The 19,254-nt window shown below is 37.6% G+C and overlaps 1 protein-coding gene across 1 annotated transcript in view; it reads left to right on the top strand.

The window, feature by feature from the left end:
• ZGRF1 (zinc finger GRF-type containing 1) overlaps positions 1-18,664 on the top strand; it is a 76,379-nt gene extending 57,715 nt beyond the window's left edge. Inside the window, exons 22-29 of the mRNA XM_027837542.1 lie at positions 210-287; positions 5,911-6,058; positions 10,914-11,041; positions 12,249-12,372; positions 16,786-16,962; positions 17,091-17,225; positions 18,017-18,278; positions 18,513-18,664. Coding sequence (XP_027693343.1) covers positions 210-287; positions 5,911-6,058; positions 10,914-11,041; positions 12,249-12,372; positions 16,786-16,962; positions 17,091-17,225; positions 18,017-18,278; positions 18,513-18,664 — 1,204 coding nt within the window. The remainder of the gene's footprint in view (positions 1-209; positions 288-5,910; positions 6,059-10,913; positions 11,042-12,248; positions 12,373-16,785; positions 16,963-17,090; positions 17,226-18,016; positions 18,279-18,512) is intronic.
• The last annotated feature ends 590 nt before the right edge of the window (positions 18,665-19,254 follow it).

Below are 19,254 nucleotides of genomic sequence, written 5' to 3'. Positions count from 1 at the left end.
GTGTGGGAAAGTCCAGGGTTTTTCCTTTTTGGGGACCAGGTCTCTTACTCATCAGTACTTTTAATTACAGGTACCTTAAATGTAATGATGATTTAGATTACATAGAGTAACTTCTTGGGAGGTGTTTATTTTAATTTGGGGGGGAGATATTTGTTTTATAGTCCAGTTCCAAAATGATCAGAATCTTATTTCTTTTCTTCCTTATACAGGCTACTCAGTCTTGGATTTGAAAAATTTATCAGAGTTGGGAGCATTAGAAAGATTTCCAAGCCAATTCTACCTTACAGGTAAGAGTCATCATTTCCTGGATTTACAATATTGATCTATGAACCTTACACAATTTCCAGAAATATTGCTTTAATTTTGTGCTTTTTAAAAGATGAAGGAAGAAAATCATGCGTCAATGGATCTGCAGTCTCTCATTGATGAGAATCTTCCTTCTGAGGGTACAGATTGCAATCCAGCCATTTATCATCTTAGGCAACTCTTGTCCATGACCTCCTTAAATCCTGTAGAGGAGATTCGCCCAACTTAACCGGTACCCTGCCTCTTGATCTCTTAAGCATGATACCTGCTATGGTATCAGTGCAGTATGTGGATCAGCCATCTGTTACTTCTCACTTTTGCTACCTGACCTCCATTTCCAGTCCTCTGTCAATTTGATAATATTTTTATACTTTTTCATGTACATAGTTCACTGTTACAAATACATTATAACCTATCTTTACTCACCATGAATATCTCATAAGAATGTGATAAAAATGAATACATTTGAGTGGCTTGAAATTTGGATTCCTCAAAAGTTGTGGTATTACATAACTCAAAGCATTATACTATCACCAAAAGAACATTGGTTTTTAAAAGTTCGGATTTTGTTTCAGAAAGAAGCTTGAGGTCGTTGAAAGACCTGTATGATTTCCCAAATGTAAGTCTAGTCCATGGTCATATTTCTATATAATTTTGGACCCAGTTCATTGTCCATCTGCAGTGTCTGCCCTGGGCTGCCCATTCAACACATTCCAGACAATAGACATTTTGACAACCCATAGGAAAACCATATCTATTTAATATGTAAAGGTTGAAGAACTCTACATTTTGCGTTTGGTGAATTTCACAAAATCTTAGAGTTGAATGAGACCTCATAAATCATCTGTACAAGTTGTACCTGAATAAGAATCCTCTCTGATTTTTTATAAAGCCCTTTAGTGATCAGGAAACTATTGCTTCATATTCTGGGAAAGCTCTAATTGTCAGGAAGTCTTTCCTACTTCTAAACTAGGTCTGCCTCTATGCAACTTTCATTCGTTGATCCTAATTCTGTCCTCTGGGCCAAAGCTTAATCCCTCTTCTGCATAATAATCGTTCACATTCTTTAAGTTGCTGTTTCTTTTCTCAAACTGCTTTTTCATTAAAGGTCCTTATCCTCACCCCACCCCCACCCCAGGATTATATTCAGTGTTTTTGGCTGTCATTTTTGCCTTTAGGTTTATATGCTTTGTCTTCTGGAATATAATATTCCAAGCTCTCCACTCCTTAAAAGTCGTGGCTGCTATTTTGTGTGTGATCCTGACTGTGGCTCCTTGGTACTCAAATAATTTCTTTCTGACTGCTTGCATTATTTTTTCCTTTGATCTGAAAGCCCTGGATTTCAGCTATAATGTTTGTGGGAGTTTTCTAACCTAATCTGTTTTACAGGTCATTTGTTTTTATGGTGTGATTCCTTACATTTTCTTCCATGTTTTTTCAGGCTGCTGACTTTATTTTAATATTTCTTGTTGTCTCATAGAATCATTGGCTTCTCTTTGGTCCATTCTAATTTTCTGAGTTTGTTGTTCAAGCCAGGTTTGGTACTTCTTGTGCCAAGTGGCTAATTCCCTTTCTAGTTCTTTCTTCCATAGCTCTTATTTCCTTTCCATTTTTCCCCCAGCCTTCTCTTTTCATTTATAAAAAACATTTTTCAAGTCTGTTTCACCTCTTCTAGAAATCCTAGCCGAATTTTTGCCCAAGCTGTGTTTTTCTTTGAGGCGTTGCTCGTAGGCATTTTAGTAATTTTCTTCTTTTGAGTTTGTGTCTTAACTGTCCTTGTCACCATGATAGCTTTTTAGTGGTGAAATTCTTTTTCGCTTGTTCATTCTTCTGGCCTACATCTTGACTTTAGACTTGATATTAGGGGCCAGGCTCTGTGCCCTTCTGAAGGGAAGGTCTGGGCTGGTTCTGTTGCTGCTTTAAAAGGAGTATTGAGCACTGTGTTGTTCCATGAGCTCAGGGATAGGCTCACAGAGTGGTCTGATGCAGGGCAGAGTCTGATTGTTTTTCCTCTGGTCCGAGGTCTGCAAGTTCCAGATCTGGGTTTGTGTCTAAGCAAGAGTACACACTGCTGGACTTAGCTACTGTTTGCCAGCTGATGGTTCTTTGGAAGCTTCCTGCCATGATTATTTTCTTTTAAGTTTCAGTCTGGGCTAGAAGTAGGAACCAGGAACTCACTATTCCTGGGCCTTGAGCCACACAGCTGCTGTCTGCTTCTGAATGTGCCCCTGTTGGACCTATGACCACTCCTTCCTCCAGAATGCCATCCCAGGGAGCATTCTAGTCCATCTTGCCTCTATTACCTGGAACTGGACAGTGGGAGACAATAATGCCACTTGGCACCTATTCCTGCATGCTGCTATAGTTTGTGGTGCCCTGGTTTTAATCTTGGACATCTTCTTGCCCTGATACACAGCCTCTCCCTGCCCTGGAATGTTCCAAACTGTATTCCTGACCAGACCCAGTCACAAGGGTCTATAGACCTCTCTTGTCTGTTTCCCTATGCTGACCCATTCCAGAAAAATGACTTGCTGTGATTCTTTTCTCAAATTTTCCCCCATCAGAATTTAGTCTGGTATGTTTTCTAGATCTTTTGGAGGAGTTTCTTTGTTTGTTGGTTTGTTTATTTGGGTAGATAGGGCAGAGAGCTCACTGTACTTTGTAGCATTTAAAAAGTTTTAGAGACATAATTTTTGGGTAATTAGTCATTTTATTAATAATGCCAGCATTTTTGATAAAAGGTCAGTGGCACTCTCAAATGCCAAAGACAATCATGGTGGTGGGCTTACAGTTTCTATATCCTTGGAAGAGGGGTATTTCTGAAAGTGGCAGTCAACCCTTGACTGGTTAACAATTAATGAGACAATGAATATTACAATGAGGGGCTGAGAGTGTCATCATGTTACTCTTGGACAGAGAGACTATCCCTATACCCAGACTACCCCCAGTCTAGGGCAACCTAGACAAAAATCTGTATTTGCTCATGTCTGAGCAAAGTCTGATCTAGTTGGGTGGAGTAACAATACCTAGATTGAGAAGAATAATAATCCTATTTTCCATCAGTGCTGTCCTTAAGAGATTGGACAAGGAAATAAGATGGGGGGGAAAAAGCTTGGGTCTCCCCAGTTTTAATAATTGGCTATTAATATGAGAGAGAAATAATCATTTCTCTCAACTTCCTGCTGCTCTGCCTTTTGGCTCTGCCCTCCTTGATGTTTTTTTTACTACTATTTCTTGCTTATATGTCATTGTTGATAATGTGCTACCTACTTATAGCCACCATACATCTTTCTTTTGTCCTTTGCATCTACCATTTTGATATTTCTGAGATCTTGGCATTCATTGTCCCGAAAATATTTAAATGGGATTTATTAGCTGATTTCTTCACAACTTCAGAAATGTATCCCAACCCCGTATTCTCCTATCCATTGATTTGGGGCCAAACTCATTGTCTGTCTGTAATGCTTATCCAACATATATGAACTGATGGATCCAACTGCATATTATTACATGGATAACGTGCATTCTTCGTCTACTTCTTTTTTTCCTCTTTGGATTGCTAGATTAATCTCCTTTTAAGTACCTGTGGATCTCATTGAGGAGGCCCTGTAGCACTTTGAGGCTTATGTAATTAATGTAACATTATTCATAAACAAGACCTTACCATGAATATTGAAGACGTTTTCTATTTGGACTTTGCCTAGGTCAGCTTCCTGGGCTGTCCAGGACAGTGATATTCATCTCTAGCAAGCATATTTTCCTTTTTTTATGTCTTACTTGGAGATTTGTTGAAAAAAGTTCTCTATATTCTCTGCTTTTATTGGGGAATCTTATAAGTCTTAGCATATATGTCAAAGTTGAACTTTAAAGGCCTAATTTTATCTACATTAAAAATGCCTTTTAAAAAAGTAATCAGCAAATACACACAACTGGATTTTTGATTCTCCTTCTCAGTTACTTATGTGACAGTGAAGATGTGAACTGCACTGGTGAATTAACTGGAAAGCCTCTCACACATTTTCATCAAGATTACTCTTGACATATGCATGGACATTTCTTATGAACATTTTATATAATTCTCATCAATATTTTTATAGGTAAAATAGGCATATGGGTCAGGAGTTACCAATGTCTTCACTATTGGCTTTTTTGGGTAATAAAACAATTTGATATTTCCTAATCTTTTAAAATTTTTCCCCTCTTTAAGATATGTTGAAAATCAGTCCTTGAGTACCTTAAAAATTGTGGCAGTTCTAGCCTGTGTATATTTGGTCAAGTTCAACCACTTTTCTCAACATCTTTTTTTTTTTTTTAGTGTTAAATCTACTTCTTCATAAAACACATCAAGTGCCCTTAAGTTGAGTCCAGTTGTGAAGATTTCACTGTCACTGAGGATGAAAATGGATCATAAGATCTTAGATTTAGAGCTGGAAGGGAATTAGAGGTCATCGAGCCCAGTGCCTCTTAAACTGTGGGTCACTAACCCATGTGGGGTTGTGTAACCGAATGTGGGGGTTGCGAAAAATTTGGCAACAGTAAAAGGTTTCTAAACGTGCAACGACCAAAAATTAATTAAAAATCAAACGCATAATGAATTCGAGGGGTTTCTGGCAGCACTTGCCCGTGTCACTGCAGCCTTGGTTCTGAACACAAAGCCTGTGTGTGCACTTTGCTCTCAGGCCATGCAACACCAAGGAAAGCTGCCAAAGACAAAATTGGGGGTCTCAAGTGGAAAAAGTTCAAGAAGCCCTGACTAGTCCAACCCCCTCATTATACAAATAAGGAAATTCAGGCCCAGCAATTTGAAGTGATGTGTTTAAAGTCATACATATAGTAAGTAGTCAGGATTTGAACCCTGGTCTTCTGACTCCATGTATTGTGCTCTTTCCCCTTCACTATGCTAACTTGATAGATTACTAGTTATAAAGCTAGAAAATCTGTTCCATTTTATTTTGTCCTTCCCATTTCATTTGTAAATGCTCTTGAGATGATCTGGCTTAATTAGTCTTGTACTATGGTTTTCCTGCTTTTCACAGTTTTAGAGGCAGAGCTTTTGGAAATTGGATAATTCTTTTTTCCAGAATGTTTTGGAAATGAGTATATATTCTAATCTTATGTTGCCCTTAGCTTCTATCTTTCTCTACTTACCAAGAATTTAAAGTTTTTTTTTTTAATTCTTAACTCAGTGTTTTCATCTCTGCTGCTGATTAAAAGTGTGGAAATCCATATGCCATTCTCAGACACCATCTTTTTAACCACTTATTCACTTTCCAGATACGCATTTTCCTCTTCCTAAGCCTCTACTTTTTCAGTCAGCAGCAGTGGTGAAAACAGCCTCTGTTCTCCTAGGGCCTTCAGTTTCTTGCCAAAAACTTTACAATTTCCAGAAATGCTACCTAGGTTCCTTCCGGTGGCATCAGTCAGTCCTACTCAGATCACTGGAAGTGGGCAGTGGCTGTCAGATTTGACAAGTCTTGGAAGCTTTCTGTCACATCCCAGATATATTCCTGGAAAGGCAGCTAATCTCCTTATCATTGATAAAGAAACTTAATAAAAGCTACAGAAATTCAGCTTATCTCTGTTGTGTTCATTTTTTCCCGTAAGTTTGCATGCTGGCTCAGGAAATGAAAATGAGCAATTAAAGGAGCTACACGCACTGATGAAAGAAGACCTGACACCTGTAGAAAAAATATATGTGAGAAAAAGTATCGAACAACATAAATTGGGCACCAATAGAGCTCTGCTGAAACAGGTACCAATCAGGCAAGAAGCGTATATGAAGTAATTACTATATATTAGACATTGGGGCTGCAAAAACAAAATGTATATAGATATATCTCTAAACACTTTATTAAATTGTTTTAATATAGTATTTTTAAATTTCTCTTGATAAAAATGTCCTTTTAGTTTTCCTTATGAACCCCTAAACTAGTCTATTATAATGCATATTAAGAAATATTTTTGTATTTATTGAATAACACTGTTATTCATTTTACAAACTAGAGAGGTAAGAAAAATGGATTCATTTCACTGATTAAATGAGATGGAAAAAAGTTCTCCACTTAAAAACTTAAGCTAGGCATTTAAAATACCACATTTATCACTGATGAGTGGGTATCTGTTCTCTAATACATGAATATATTATTCTTCATTTCCTTAAAAGAGTCTTTTGAAAATATAGTTTTCTTCAAGCTACGCAGCACTTGTACAGCTGCACACAACATAAAACACCCCATCGCACACCGTCTGTTTCCTGTGTAGCCCTGGTTCTTGTCTGTTCTTACTGAGCATCTCTGGTTTCTGTACTCTCCTCTCGCACCCCCAGTATCAGCTCATGACCGCTAACTGCTCCCCATCCCTCCTCCCCCTTGTTAGATATGTGGTGGAAATGGACTTGACAAAACTGGCAATTGATCAGATATTAAGTGTGAGAGAAATGGGGAGTTGAGCTTGACTTAGAGACTATGAAACTGGGTGATTAGAAAGATGGTGGTGCCCTCCACAAAAGTAGGATGTTAGGAGCGGGGTCAAGTGTCAGGTTTGGTTTGGGGCACGTTACATTTGATATGGCCATAGGACATGCAAGCAGTTGGTGATGTGGGACTGGAGCTCAGGAGAGAAATGAAGGCTAGATATATAGATCTGAGTTTTGTCTTCATGAAGATGGTAACTGAGCAGTGGGAGCCAAAGAGACCCAGAGAGGGAAAAGAAAAAGAAGAGAATGTCACCCAAGGCTGAGCTCCAAAGTACCCTTGCATGGAGAGTGGGGCGTGGGTGATAATCTAGCAAAGGAGACTGAGAAGCAGTAAAACTTGGGAGAAAGCAGTGTCACACAAACTCTGGGACAAGAGTGGCTCTGAGAAATACTGAGCCCTTTCTTTATAACTTAGGTGCACTGCCCAAGGAGTCTGGCGTATTTCAGGCACTCTTCTTCTTTTCCAACAGAGACGAGTTTGACCCAGCTTGTATGGTCCAAGAGCCCCAAGCTGTTAGTTTTGACCCTTCCTGGGTGTGGGTAAGCCAGGAAAGGTTAGCTAGTGGTGCCCCAAGCATCTTAGTTTGAAAAGAGGTAATATCCACCCTTCTGGTATCAGTCCCCTGCCCTTCCAGGGTAACGAGAGGGGAGCAGAGACCAACTCTTCCCGTTTCATATCTTACAGAGGCACAAGCACAGCCCTGAGCAAGTCTAAATAATAATACAATTAGATGAATTCATACCTGGCAGCTGTGGAATGGGGATGGAAAGAAGGAGGAAGGGGCAGCTAGGTGGTGCAGTGGGTAGAGCTCTGGCCTTGGAGTCAAGAGGACCTGAGTTCAAATCTGACCTCAGACACTTGACACTTACTAGCTGTGTGACCCCGGGCAAGTCACTGAACCCCAATTGCCTCACCAAAAAAAAAAAAAAAAAAAAGACGGAAGGAAGGAACAAAAAAGAATTTGTGCTCCTAGATCCAGAAACATCTCAGCTGTTGGTGTTTCCTGTCAGAGAAACTGTGAAGTCTGGCTCCAGTGGTGCCCGAGGCCTCATGGATCTAGAGTCTTTAGAGAAATGTTTCTCTTCCCATCTGACCCTAGAAATATTTAATTTAGCTTTGCAAAGGTAATATTGACTAAATGTGAACTTATAAGCTGTGACCTTGGACCTCCATTTCCACAACTGTAGATTTAGGAGTTAGACAAGATAGTATCTAAGGGCATTTTCAGTTTTAAATCTTATTTTTACTATGACCTTGCTATTTTAAAGGAAGTCTTTCTAGATTCAGGGATGTTGTGCATAATTTATTACTACTTAAAGTACTTTTAGAAAGGTTATATAATATTAAATAGATTAGAATGTTTTGATTTTTTTTGTTAACTACAGATTTGCTTTTATCAATAAATGTTAGGTGGTGTGTTCTTACCCAACTAAGTTTCTAAAGATCAAAGTTGTTGAATAATATGTTCTCATTACATATGCTAGCTCTACTACTAAGACATGTGATCAAGCTTCAGTTATATGTGAATGTTAAGTTCATATTTACAACTGAGAAAAAAAACATTTAGCAAAGCTCAGAACGAGCTGAGGCTGGTAAGGGAAGCTTGGACAACAAAAAGATTTTTTTTTTGTTTTTTTTGGCAATGCAATAGGGGTTAAGTGACTTGCGCAGGGTCACACAGCTAGCATCAAGTGTCTGAGGCCAGATTTGAACTCAGGTCCTTCTGACTCCAGGTCTAGTGCTCTATCCACTGTGCCACCTAGCTGCCCCCGAAAAAGATTTTTTAAAAATATGTTGAGAGAAAAGGAGGATCGGAGAAGGGATAAGAGGTTTGTGTAGGTGTACAGGACCGTGAGAACTGAAAATAGGAATCAGAGAAGATCATTTTGTGTTTTGCCTTGGTTTTCTCTGCTAAGAAAAGTGAACTTTGTACTGAAAATGATAAAAAAAGAAAAAAAAAGACTGGCAGGAAGTTGGTGCCTAAGAGACAGTAAGAGAGCACGTCATTTTCCTTGATGAATTCTAGTCCCCTGGTCCAGATGTATATCCTCAGGTACTGAGAGAACTGGCAGATGTGATGGTTGAGCGACTGCCAGTAATATTTGAAAGATCATGGAAAATGGGAAAGGTGCCACAAAATTGAGGAAGAACACAAAAGGAAGAGAATAGGATCTACAAACCTTAGACCAGTGACCTCGACTTTAATCGTTGGGGAAATTCAGGACAGATTATTAAAGAGAAGGTTGATGAACATTTAGGAAGGAATTAGAAAGAGCCATCACAGTTTCATCAAGAACAAGTTGGGCCAGATTAACCTTATTTCATTTTTAATGGGATTCCTACACTGGTCCATGAGAAAAACCCTATAGATACAGTTTACCTAGATTTTAGCAAAACATTTAATAAAGTATCTAATATTCCTGTGGAGAAGGTGCAGGTCTAGACAATAGTAGAATTAGATGGATTCATACCTGGTTGGATGGCCAGACTCAAAGAATAGTTATTAATAGTTCCATGTCAGCATGGTAGGCAGTCCCAGTGGAGTCTCCCAGGGATTCTTGTTTGATCCTGTGCTGTTTGACATTTTTATCAGTGATTTGGATGAAAGCATAGGCGTTACACTCAGCTTTGTAGATGGCACAAAGCTGGGAAGGATAGCTAGCAGTGGATAACAATCAGACTCAAAAAAGGTTTTCGCTGAAAGAGCAGAAGTGTCCAACTCGAGGACCTCAGTCTGCAAAAGTCTCTAGCGCTCTAAACCAGATTAAAAGTAATCGGGAAATATTTAACAAGATAGATAAAAATAGATGATGATAATTTATTATCTTCTAAGTTCATATGTAGCCATCAGGAATCCTGTTCTATTTGAGTTTGATGCCAATGGATTAGAACATAGTGTTGAATCAAATAGGATGAAATTCATCAGGGAGAAATCCAAAGTTTTGCATTTGGATTAGGAAAAAAACCATCCATTTTACAATTGTTAGAAGGGGTAGGCACGATTAAAAAGAAGTTTGTCTGAAAAATATAGAGAAGTTCTAGTGCGGTGAAAGCTCCATATGAATGGGATGTGGCAGCAAAAAAAAAAAAAAAAACTAATGTGAACTTGAGATTATAGTGACGTCTTAGCTTCCAGTAATAGAGAGGTGACAGCCCCATTGCCTCTGTGAGAAGTGTTGGAGTTTAGTTCTAGGAACCACAGTTTGGAGGGGTCCAGAGGAGGGCCATCAAGATGGCTGAGGGCCTGGAATCCTTGTTAAAGAACTAAGAACGTTTAGCCTGAAGAAGAAAAGACTGGGGGTGGGGAGGAAGATGTAGGTGTGATAGAAGTCTCCAAGTGTTTGAAAACTAGCTGGTGGAAGACGGATTAAACAGGTTCTGTTTGGCCCCAGAGGATAGAACCAGGAACAGTGGGTGGAGATTTCAGAAGCACATCAAGCTTGATGTTAGGAAAAACTACTCCTCAATTGTGCTTCTTTTTTCCAAAGGGTAAATGTAAATTTAGTCAAGATTCATGCTTTGATCAGATACAGCCTGGAGTGAAATTCAGGACTTGTGAGATTCACATTTATTTATAAAATATAATTTTTCTCCCACCCCTCCTTTCATTTATTAGTATTAAGTGTTGGTCTATAATCAAGGTACAGTGTGTTATATTAAAATTCCAAACAATCAACTGGTTTATTTGAATTGTTAATAAAGAATAATTTGTGAACTTAATTACTCTTCCCTATTGAGAACTTAAACCTGGAGAAGGGAGATGTTGTGCATACTGCATTTATTCAGCTACATTTGAAAGGCTGAAACATTTGTAATTTGTCAGATTTGATTTTTTTTTCAGATTTGATATTTTCAATGTCATTATTCCAAAAGCTTCAAAGCACTTTATATTCCCATTCTTATTAATAGTCCTATGAATTAAGTAGCAAACAGCCCTGTTATTTCCATTTAAAATGTGGAGATATGAAACGTTGGGAATTTTAGTGAGCTGGTCAAGATTTCAGATTGTCATTAACCATTTTTAGATTAGAACTCTGATTCTGTCCTGTAGTGCAATTTTTGGAAGTCCTTTAGTGATACTTAGCTGTCCATACTATCTAACTGATAATATAATCATTTTTTGAAATACAGGTACAAGTAGTTGGAATAACTTGTGCAGCCTGCCCATTCCCATGTATGAATAATCTTAAATTTCCTATCGTCGTATTGGATGAGTGCAGTCAGATGACAGAACCTGCTTCACTCTTGCCCATTGCAAGGTAACTAAAAATTTTCTGTTTAAAAAAATGCTTTAAAATCCCACAATCATGAATATTCTTAGCAATTCAAATTTCACCAATTAGCTAATTTCTAAGAGGAAAAATGGTAAAGAAAATGACTTTTTTTTAAATGAAAGAAAAAAAAAAACTTCCACTGTTCCTCAGAGGTTGGTCCAGATGAACTTTATGAAGTGCCATCTAGGTCAAATTTTCTGAGGAGTCTCCAGTTATTACTAATAACTATCAGACCGTAACAGAGATAGACTGATTTCTACCGAGGCACAAGAAAGAGAGGCAGCATGTCAGAGTGCAAGTGAGTACTGGCTCTCAAACTGGAAGACGTACCTTCAAATCCCACCTGACACTACTGTGAGATCTTAGGGAACGCTGTCATCCTTCAGGGCCTCAGTTTCTCCCATCTATAAATTGAAAGGGTAGAAGTAGATGATTCCTGAGATTCTTTCCAGTTCCAGGGCTATCATCATTGGTCCCCAGTAGGTATGAAGATTCCCCTTCACTGAGAGGATCTCCTGCCATTCCACAGCTTTAACCTTACTCTGGTTTTGAGGCTCTAGACCAGTAATTCTTGCCTTTTTTATGTGTCATAGACCTCTTTGGGAGTGTAGAGAAGCTAATGGGCCTCTTCTCAGAAGAACCTTTTTAAATGCATAAAATAAAATATGTAGGAGTACAAAGGAAACCACTTATATTGAACTGCAGCTATCAAAATATTAAAATGGCAAGTTCGTGGACTTCTTGCATTAGAACAAGGAAAAACAGCTTGATAGTAAAGTTGTGTCTTCATAAACTTAATTCTATATCTATATCATGTGTGTCTGCATATATATGAGTACTTGTGTGTATATTTGTATATATGTGTATGTACTATAGATAAACATATGTACATATAGAAATGTTAACAAGTGCTGATTAAGATAATCAGAATAAATACTTAAGTGCAGAGTTAAATCAGAATAAGGAAGAAATCACAGGTAGCAATATTTGTCTAAAGACAGGAAAATCTTTTCATAAAGCATTTCTTATAGTGCTGTATGTGTGTGTATCCCAAGAAAGTCAAACCAATCAAAGCTACATGGATTTTGAACTAAATGAATGTGCTTTGAATTTGTGCCTGAATTTGTCTTAGAGAGATGTTTTTTTAGTCAACTTGATTTAAATTTTATGTTTTTTGAAATTTTTATTTTAGGTTTGATTGTGAAAAACTCATTCTCGTTGGAGACCCCAAACAGCTACCTCCTACCATTCAGGGTTCCGAAAGCGCTCATGATAGTGGCTTGGAACAGACTCTTTTTGACCGTCTTTGCTTAATGGTATGTAAGGTTAACATTGTCCAAAGTAATTTTATGGCACATAATACACAGCTTTTGGGCATGTGAAGGAACTTATATTTGGGAAAATAAAATGTGTACATGTGAAAAAGCAATGTAATGAGTGCAGATGCCGATAATGTAAACTAAATGCTTAAGTGCAAAGTCAACCCAGAATACAGGAGTATCCCAGTTGGATGGGCCATGTTTGTGTAACAACAGTAAATCTTATTAGAAAACACTTCAGTACACCAATACACATTGTTCAGATAGATAGATAGGAAAGCTAGGTAGATAGTTTGATAGGCAATTTTCCCTGTAACACTTATACCTATCTGAAGCATGCATTATTCTTGTTTGCTAACATCTGGGCCACCATAGAGTTCTGTTGTTCATATTGAAGCACATAGTATTTTAAGTAGATTTATTTCATTTGAAAAATATTTCTTATGAATATTTTTGACACAATGGAAACCTTAATTACAGTATATTTTAATAGATAAATGTTTTAATTTAAATTATTTTATACAGATGAATCACAAAGAACACAACTTCTCTCTGCCTTACATGTTTAGCCCAAATTAAAACATCACCTGGTGGTGAATCACGGTTTCTACATTAAATAGTAGGATGGAGTAAAATAAAATAAATAATGGATGGAATAAAATAAAATAAAAAGGATGGAAACAGTGCCCAGCGCATAGTGGGTACTGTATGGTAGGCAGGATGTGCCTCACCTTGACCGCAACAGGAGAGGAATTGCACTTCCGCTGGAACACAAATATCAGACTCAGGCGCCCTAGTTCTGGCCCTAAACAGAAACTCAAGAATCTAAGGGGCATCACAGGAGGGGAATTCCCTGTCGTTGAGGCAAAAGGTTCAGGCTGTCAGCCCTTTCTGTCTTTGGTGAAGGCACGAGCTCCTGCCCATGGAGGTGAAGCTGCTGAGGGTCCTCATCCCAGCCCTGGTTAGCGACTTAGAGATCTAGAGGGAAAGGGCTTTCCTATAGGTGAAGCAGGAGGTTCAGTGACTAACCCCTTACTTTTTCTGCAGAAGACTGAAGGTGGGTTGCCTATCCTACCCTGTCCAGGAAGTGTAATTGGAAATGTACTTTCAGTTTTGGTCAGCTTCCCATGAACTGAATGGAGATACTAATGAGTCACACCCAGCTTATTACCCATCCAGCCAGTTTAGCAAGATTCTGACAGGAAGGAAGGACTCCAAAAGTCATTTTAGGAGATTTTATTGGCAGTGCATTAACATTTGCCACTACCAGAGGTTGGTGGTAGATGTAACAAGGACCAGAGGCTCTTACAACGGCTCAAACAGTGAAACTTATAGGAAAGGGAGAGAGATAGGATACAAAGGGTCCCAATCATGGAATTTGGCAATACTGTGGGAAGGAATGACTGATCCCTGGGCATGAGCTGAGAGTGAGACACAACCAGGCTATCAAGGGACTGGTAGTGATTATTCTGCTCCCTAGGGATTTGAATGGAGTTTATATAGGGATCTTCAGAAATGTCCCACTGATCATCTATATGGTGATTGGGGTCTGTCTCCCAGTTCAGGGTAAGGAAAAGACCTCTCAATATTTTGACCATGGGCATCTCAGACAATGATGGCTTTAGGCCAAGAAACAGGATGGGAGATGATCACTTATCAACATACGCAGTCAGGGAGGGTCAGAGCATAGGGCAGAGTTCAGCAAGCCAACTAGCAAGTTTCCACAGCAAATTAAAACTTCATCACAAGTCACAGTTTACAAGATGGGTCACAGGTTACAAAATGGAGTCTAATAAACATCAAAGGATCACACAGAAATGCATATTTCCCCTGAACATCTTTATTAAATGCTTGTTGAATACATGATGTAGTGGATAGGGTGCTGGACTCTGAGTCAGGAAAACAAGTTTGAATCCTGTCTTCTAAACTCTTAAACAGTAGTAAATGTCTGACCCTTTGTGACCCTGTAGAGTGCTAGTCAGCCTTTCTGGACCATATTTTCTTTGTATGTAAAATGAGGGCATTGGACTTAATAACTTTTAAGGTCCCTTCCAACTCTAAATCTGTGCTTCTATGATTGATTACTTGATTAAGATAAATGAATGAATGAATATACACAGAGAAACACATATGTGTGTATATGTGTATATATATATGTGTGTGTGTGTGTGTGTATGTGTATTTATAAGTATATACACACCAGTCATCTAGTAGTCATCATAATAGCAGAATATCATAAGAAATACCGTGATGGGTCAAATCAATGGACCATCTAGGTCAATATTATGATTCCAACAGTGGCATGCCAAGGATTGTTTTATAGGGGAGGATAGTACCTTCTAAATCTCAACCTCAATTGCATGAATTATCCATTATGGAGTTTTTATCCATGAATTTATCTAAACCTTTCTTCAATCTCTTTGTTTCCATCTTGTATCACTTCTTGTGATAATGAATTCAGTTTACCAGTTTATCACCTGTGCAAAATAGTCCTTTTATGTGCCCTAAACTTAATTCCAGGCTTCAGGTATTGTTCTCTAATTGGTGACTCCATCCATATCTTCCTTGATTTTATAAACTTGAACCTAATCCCTTTGCCTATAAATTGGATAATTGGTTTTTGTCTTTCTAGAGTTGAATCCTAATTTTTTTCAGTCTCATATAGAAATCTTCTCTTTTTTTATTATGTTTATTTGCCCTATCCCTGTTAATCAACAATAGTTAGCCAACATTTATTAATTGCCTGTTTTCTTAAGTACTGAGGGATATACAAAGTTAAATAGAACATGATTCTTGTCCCCGAGGAGCTTAGAAATCCAGTAGAAGAAATATGATATAAATAATTAATACTACAAAAAAAAAGAAAAGAAAAGAAAATAGTAAGCCCTTAAGGGAATTACAAAGAAAGTACTATGAGAAAATTCAGAGCAGAAAAGATCAGTTCAGCTTGAGAGATCGGGAAAGTTTACATGGAAGAGATTGCATTTAAGATGCAGCTTGAAGACTGAGTAGATTATCAGCAGATGGAAATTAACTGCAAAAGAGGGAAGTAACAGTCTAGCCATAGATAACTTGCTTATATTTTAAAACTCATATGCTTAATAGCCTTTTGAAATCTTAGTTTACATGTGTGACATCTGACTTCCTTGAAAACCTTACCATCACAGTAATTTTTACAAAATTATTTGTAAAAACAGTCCTGTCATCAGTCCCCAAAAGACTTCAGTATTAACATTTCTCTGCTTTTCGAAATATCCATTTAATCCTATCCTTGGCTTCTAATCTTTAAGACATTTATTTATGACCTTGTTGAATAGAGGGGAATAACATAAAATTTCCCCCAATTCTCATGATAGCTCTGTTTTTCAGAGCCTTTAAGATGAAACTTTGTCAAAGGCTTTTTGAGACACTAAAGTAATGTCTTTTATTGTTGTTGTTCAGTCATTTCAGTCATGTCTGACTCCTCATGACCCTATTTGGGGTTTTCTTGGCAGAGACACTGGTGTGGTTTGCCATTTCCTTCTGCAACTCATTTTACAGATGAGGAAACTGAGGCAAACAAGGGTTAAGTGATTTCCCCGGGATCCCATAGCTAGTAAGCATCTGAGACCAGATTTGAACACAGGAAGATGAGTCTTCCTGACTCCAGACCCAGCACCCTATCTACTGAGCCACCTAGCTGACTCAAAGTAATGTCTACTGACTCCCATTTACCCTTCAAAGAAATGTAACTTATTGTTACCTTTCCCCCAGTAGGTTATGCTTGTTTATATGTTCATTAGTTCTATACTTGTTAATGTGGAATATTTTAAAAGCTCTTGAAAATGCTTTAATATTATTTCAGAACTATTTTCAAATAGCTTTCTAAGAGTATTTAAGGCAGATAGGAATTCCATTATACTTCTGAAGAATAATGGTGTTTTTAAGTCTAAAGCAATTGGAATCTTGATTTTATGATTTATCAAAAGAATTGACCATCAGCAGTGTCATTATGGAAAAACTCCTCTACCATAAACTGAGAAAGAAAATTATTTACTGAATTATGTTTTCTGTTGTCCATAATTTTTTTCCTAAGGATCACTATTCAAATTTCGGCCCAGGCTAGCTGCCCTTAACATATGAAAACAACCCCAGACAACATTTATTGGATAATTGGTCTAAAACAGAAATATTTAAATTCTGTGGTTTGGGAGAATTATATCAGTTTAATAGAGAAATATTTTCAGTTAACATCTTTGATTTTCAGTATTTATTAATTTGACATTACTTAGCTCTTAACCTATCTAATAGCACATCTGGCAATTTAAAAATTCCTTTAAACATTATTGTTCCTTTTTAATTGGAAAAATAAGTACGTTGTTTGTTTGTTTTTTTTAACCTATCTTGTTTTTCCACATTTAATCTCTATAGGGTCACAAAGCAATTCTACTGAGAACTCAATACCGTTGTCACCCTGCTATTAGTGCTATAGCAAATGACCTCTTCTATGAAGGAGATTTAATAAATGGCATTTCAGAAGTAGAGAGGAGCCCTTTATTGGAATGGTTGCCAACCCTGTGTTTCTATAATGTCAAAGGAATTGAACAGGTAAATAATGATTTTAATTTCTAACAGAGACTAGGTCCTTAAAGCTTTTTTTAATCTCCACAAAATTTTGCCTATAAAATTTGTCGGCCTTTCATGGAGTGTAATTTAAGACCTATTTCCTATTCCAGATCGAAAGAGATAACAGCTTCCATAATGTGGCAGAAGCTGCTTTTACACTCAAGCTTATTCAATCACTGATTGCAAGCGGAATAGAAGGATCCATGATTGGGGTGATAACATTATACAAATCACAGATGTACAAGGTTTGTGTTACACTCTTAGCCAGATGTGACCATAAAACCTTCCTATTCAGTATTTATGTTTTATACCAATTTTCCATCTTTGGTTTTTAAAGTCCATTGTTACTTACAGGATTATAACTGAAATGTTCTGGTTTTGGTCTGAATGGTCTGGCTTTTTGTCTCTTTAATTAAATATAAGTCTAACAAGGTTTAATTAAATTCACTTTACAGCTGTTACATAAAGAATGCAAATAAACAAATTAGAGGGGAGAGAGTATGGTGCATGCTTTGTGTTTTGAAACAGATGGTATTGAATTGGTTTTCAAAAATGGGCTTTCATTATTACATTTCAGCAGCAAATCAAGGATAGACACTACATATTAATGTATACATGTTGAAGTACTTTTTAAAAATCTGTTTTCATTTGTAGTTGTCCAGCTGCCCAAAATTTGTACATCCAAAGAAATTCTATTATCAATGGATGAATGATTAGTTCTGATTTTGTCTTGGAATTAGTATTGTTTGCCCTGCTAATAATTCAGAAATGATTTAGCCAAATAAGTTAGAGTTGGAAAGGGATAAAGAATTACAAATTGTCCACCACTGGCTAGAAAAACCAAAAGTTTGCCCTTGAGCATTTGCACCCAACAGCCGCAGGATTTTGTGATCTGTGCTCAGCCAGTGCACGCTTCAAGAATGTTTCTCCCATAGGCTGAGTGTGAGCAGAGTTCTTAGTATCCGAACCAGAGACATCAAAGAGTAGCCCCCAAAAAAGGCCTTTTAAAGAACAGTCAATCTTCTCTCCTCTGCAGCTTTGCACTCTGTTGAGCGCCGTGCACTGTGACCACCCTACCCTCAAGGCCGTGCAGGTGTCCACTGTCGACGCCTTTCAGGGCGCAGAGAAGGAGATCATCATCCTGTCCTGTGTGAGAACAAAACAGGTTGGATTCATTGACTCAGAAAAGAGAATGAACGTTGCCCTGACGAGAGGGAAGAGGCACTTGTTGATTGTGGGCAATCTGGACTGTTTGAAGAAAAACAGACTGTGGGGGCGGGTGATCCAACACTGTGAAGGTAAAGTGGCAATATGAAAAATTTACCAATGTTGAATCAAACTTATTTTCTGGCAGACTTTTCTTCCTTGGGGAAAAAAAATGCAGAACTATGTTTTTGGCATGATTCAGATAGGATTATAACTTACCTTAGTGTTCTTTCAGACACTAAAGTTGATTTCCCTCGCCTAGGAAGCTCTGCCAACGTGCATACTATGAAGTAAAGACCAATGTCCTGTGCTTTTTCTTTTTTCAGGAAGAGAGAATGGATTACAGCATTCAAGTCAGTGTGAGCCAGACCTGAACCTCCTTCTTAAAAGGTATTTGGAGAAAAAGGCAGAAGAAAAAGAAAAAAATCAAAAAGAGAACTCTAAAAACAAATCTCTTTCACAAAAAGACACAATATAGCCTGCTATTTATGTAAATTAAAAGGTATTTGATAACAATTTTTTTATTATTAGAAAATTTTGGATACAGGAAATATTTCTCTACTCCTTATTTTTTTCCCCACACTGCTTATAATGGTACCTTTAGATGAGAGGCAAATGTAAATAAATATATGTTGTAAATAAACACACGATGTTAACTAAACCCATCAACAGTGGTTTCACCTAAAGAAAAACAGATTATTTACCATCGGGTAAGTGTGGTGCTGTGGAATGGGATATGAAATACTTTAATCTATTCACTTTTTGAGGTTTTGGTGTTTTTAAACCATGTGGTCTGTATACCAAAGAAACAAAAATGTCAGCGGGGAAATGGCTTATACCAGGATTACACAGCTTCTGAAGTAATTGCTTCCAAAGTCTGTGTCCCCAGACTCCACTGAGCATATTGAGGCTTCTTCATGGTTCTTTCAACATTGATTTTGGGGTCCTCGGCAAAGCCTTTCATGATACTTGTTTAGCCTATGGGAAGTTGTTACAAACCTGGTATTTCAGGAGATGAGTTATATGGTAATATGGGTAATATAGCCTCATTTTTCTCAATACCTGAAT

This window comes from Vombatus ursinus, unplaced genomic scaffold (assembly GCF_900497805.2).
Source record: "Vombatus ursinus unplaced genomic scaffold, bare-nosed wombat genome assembly UNPS02014821.1, whole genome shotgun sequence".
NCBI lineage: Eukaryota > Metazoa > Chordata > Mammalia > Diprotodontia > Vombatidae > Vombatus > Vombatus ursinus.
This window is presented reverse-complemented; position numbering and strand designations above follow the sequence as displayed.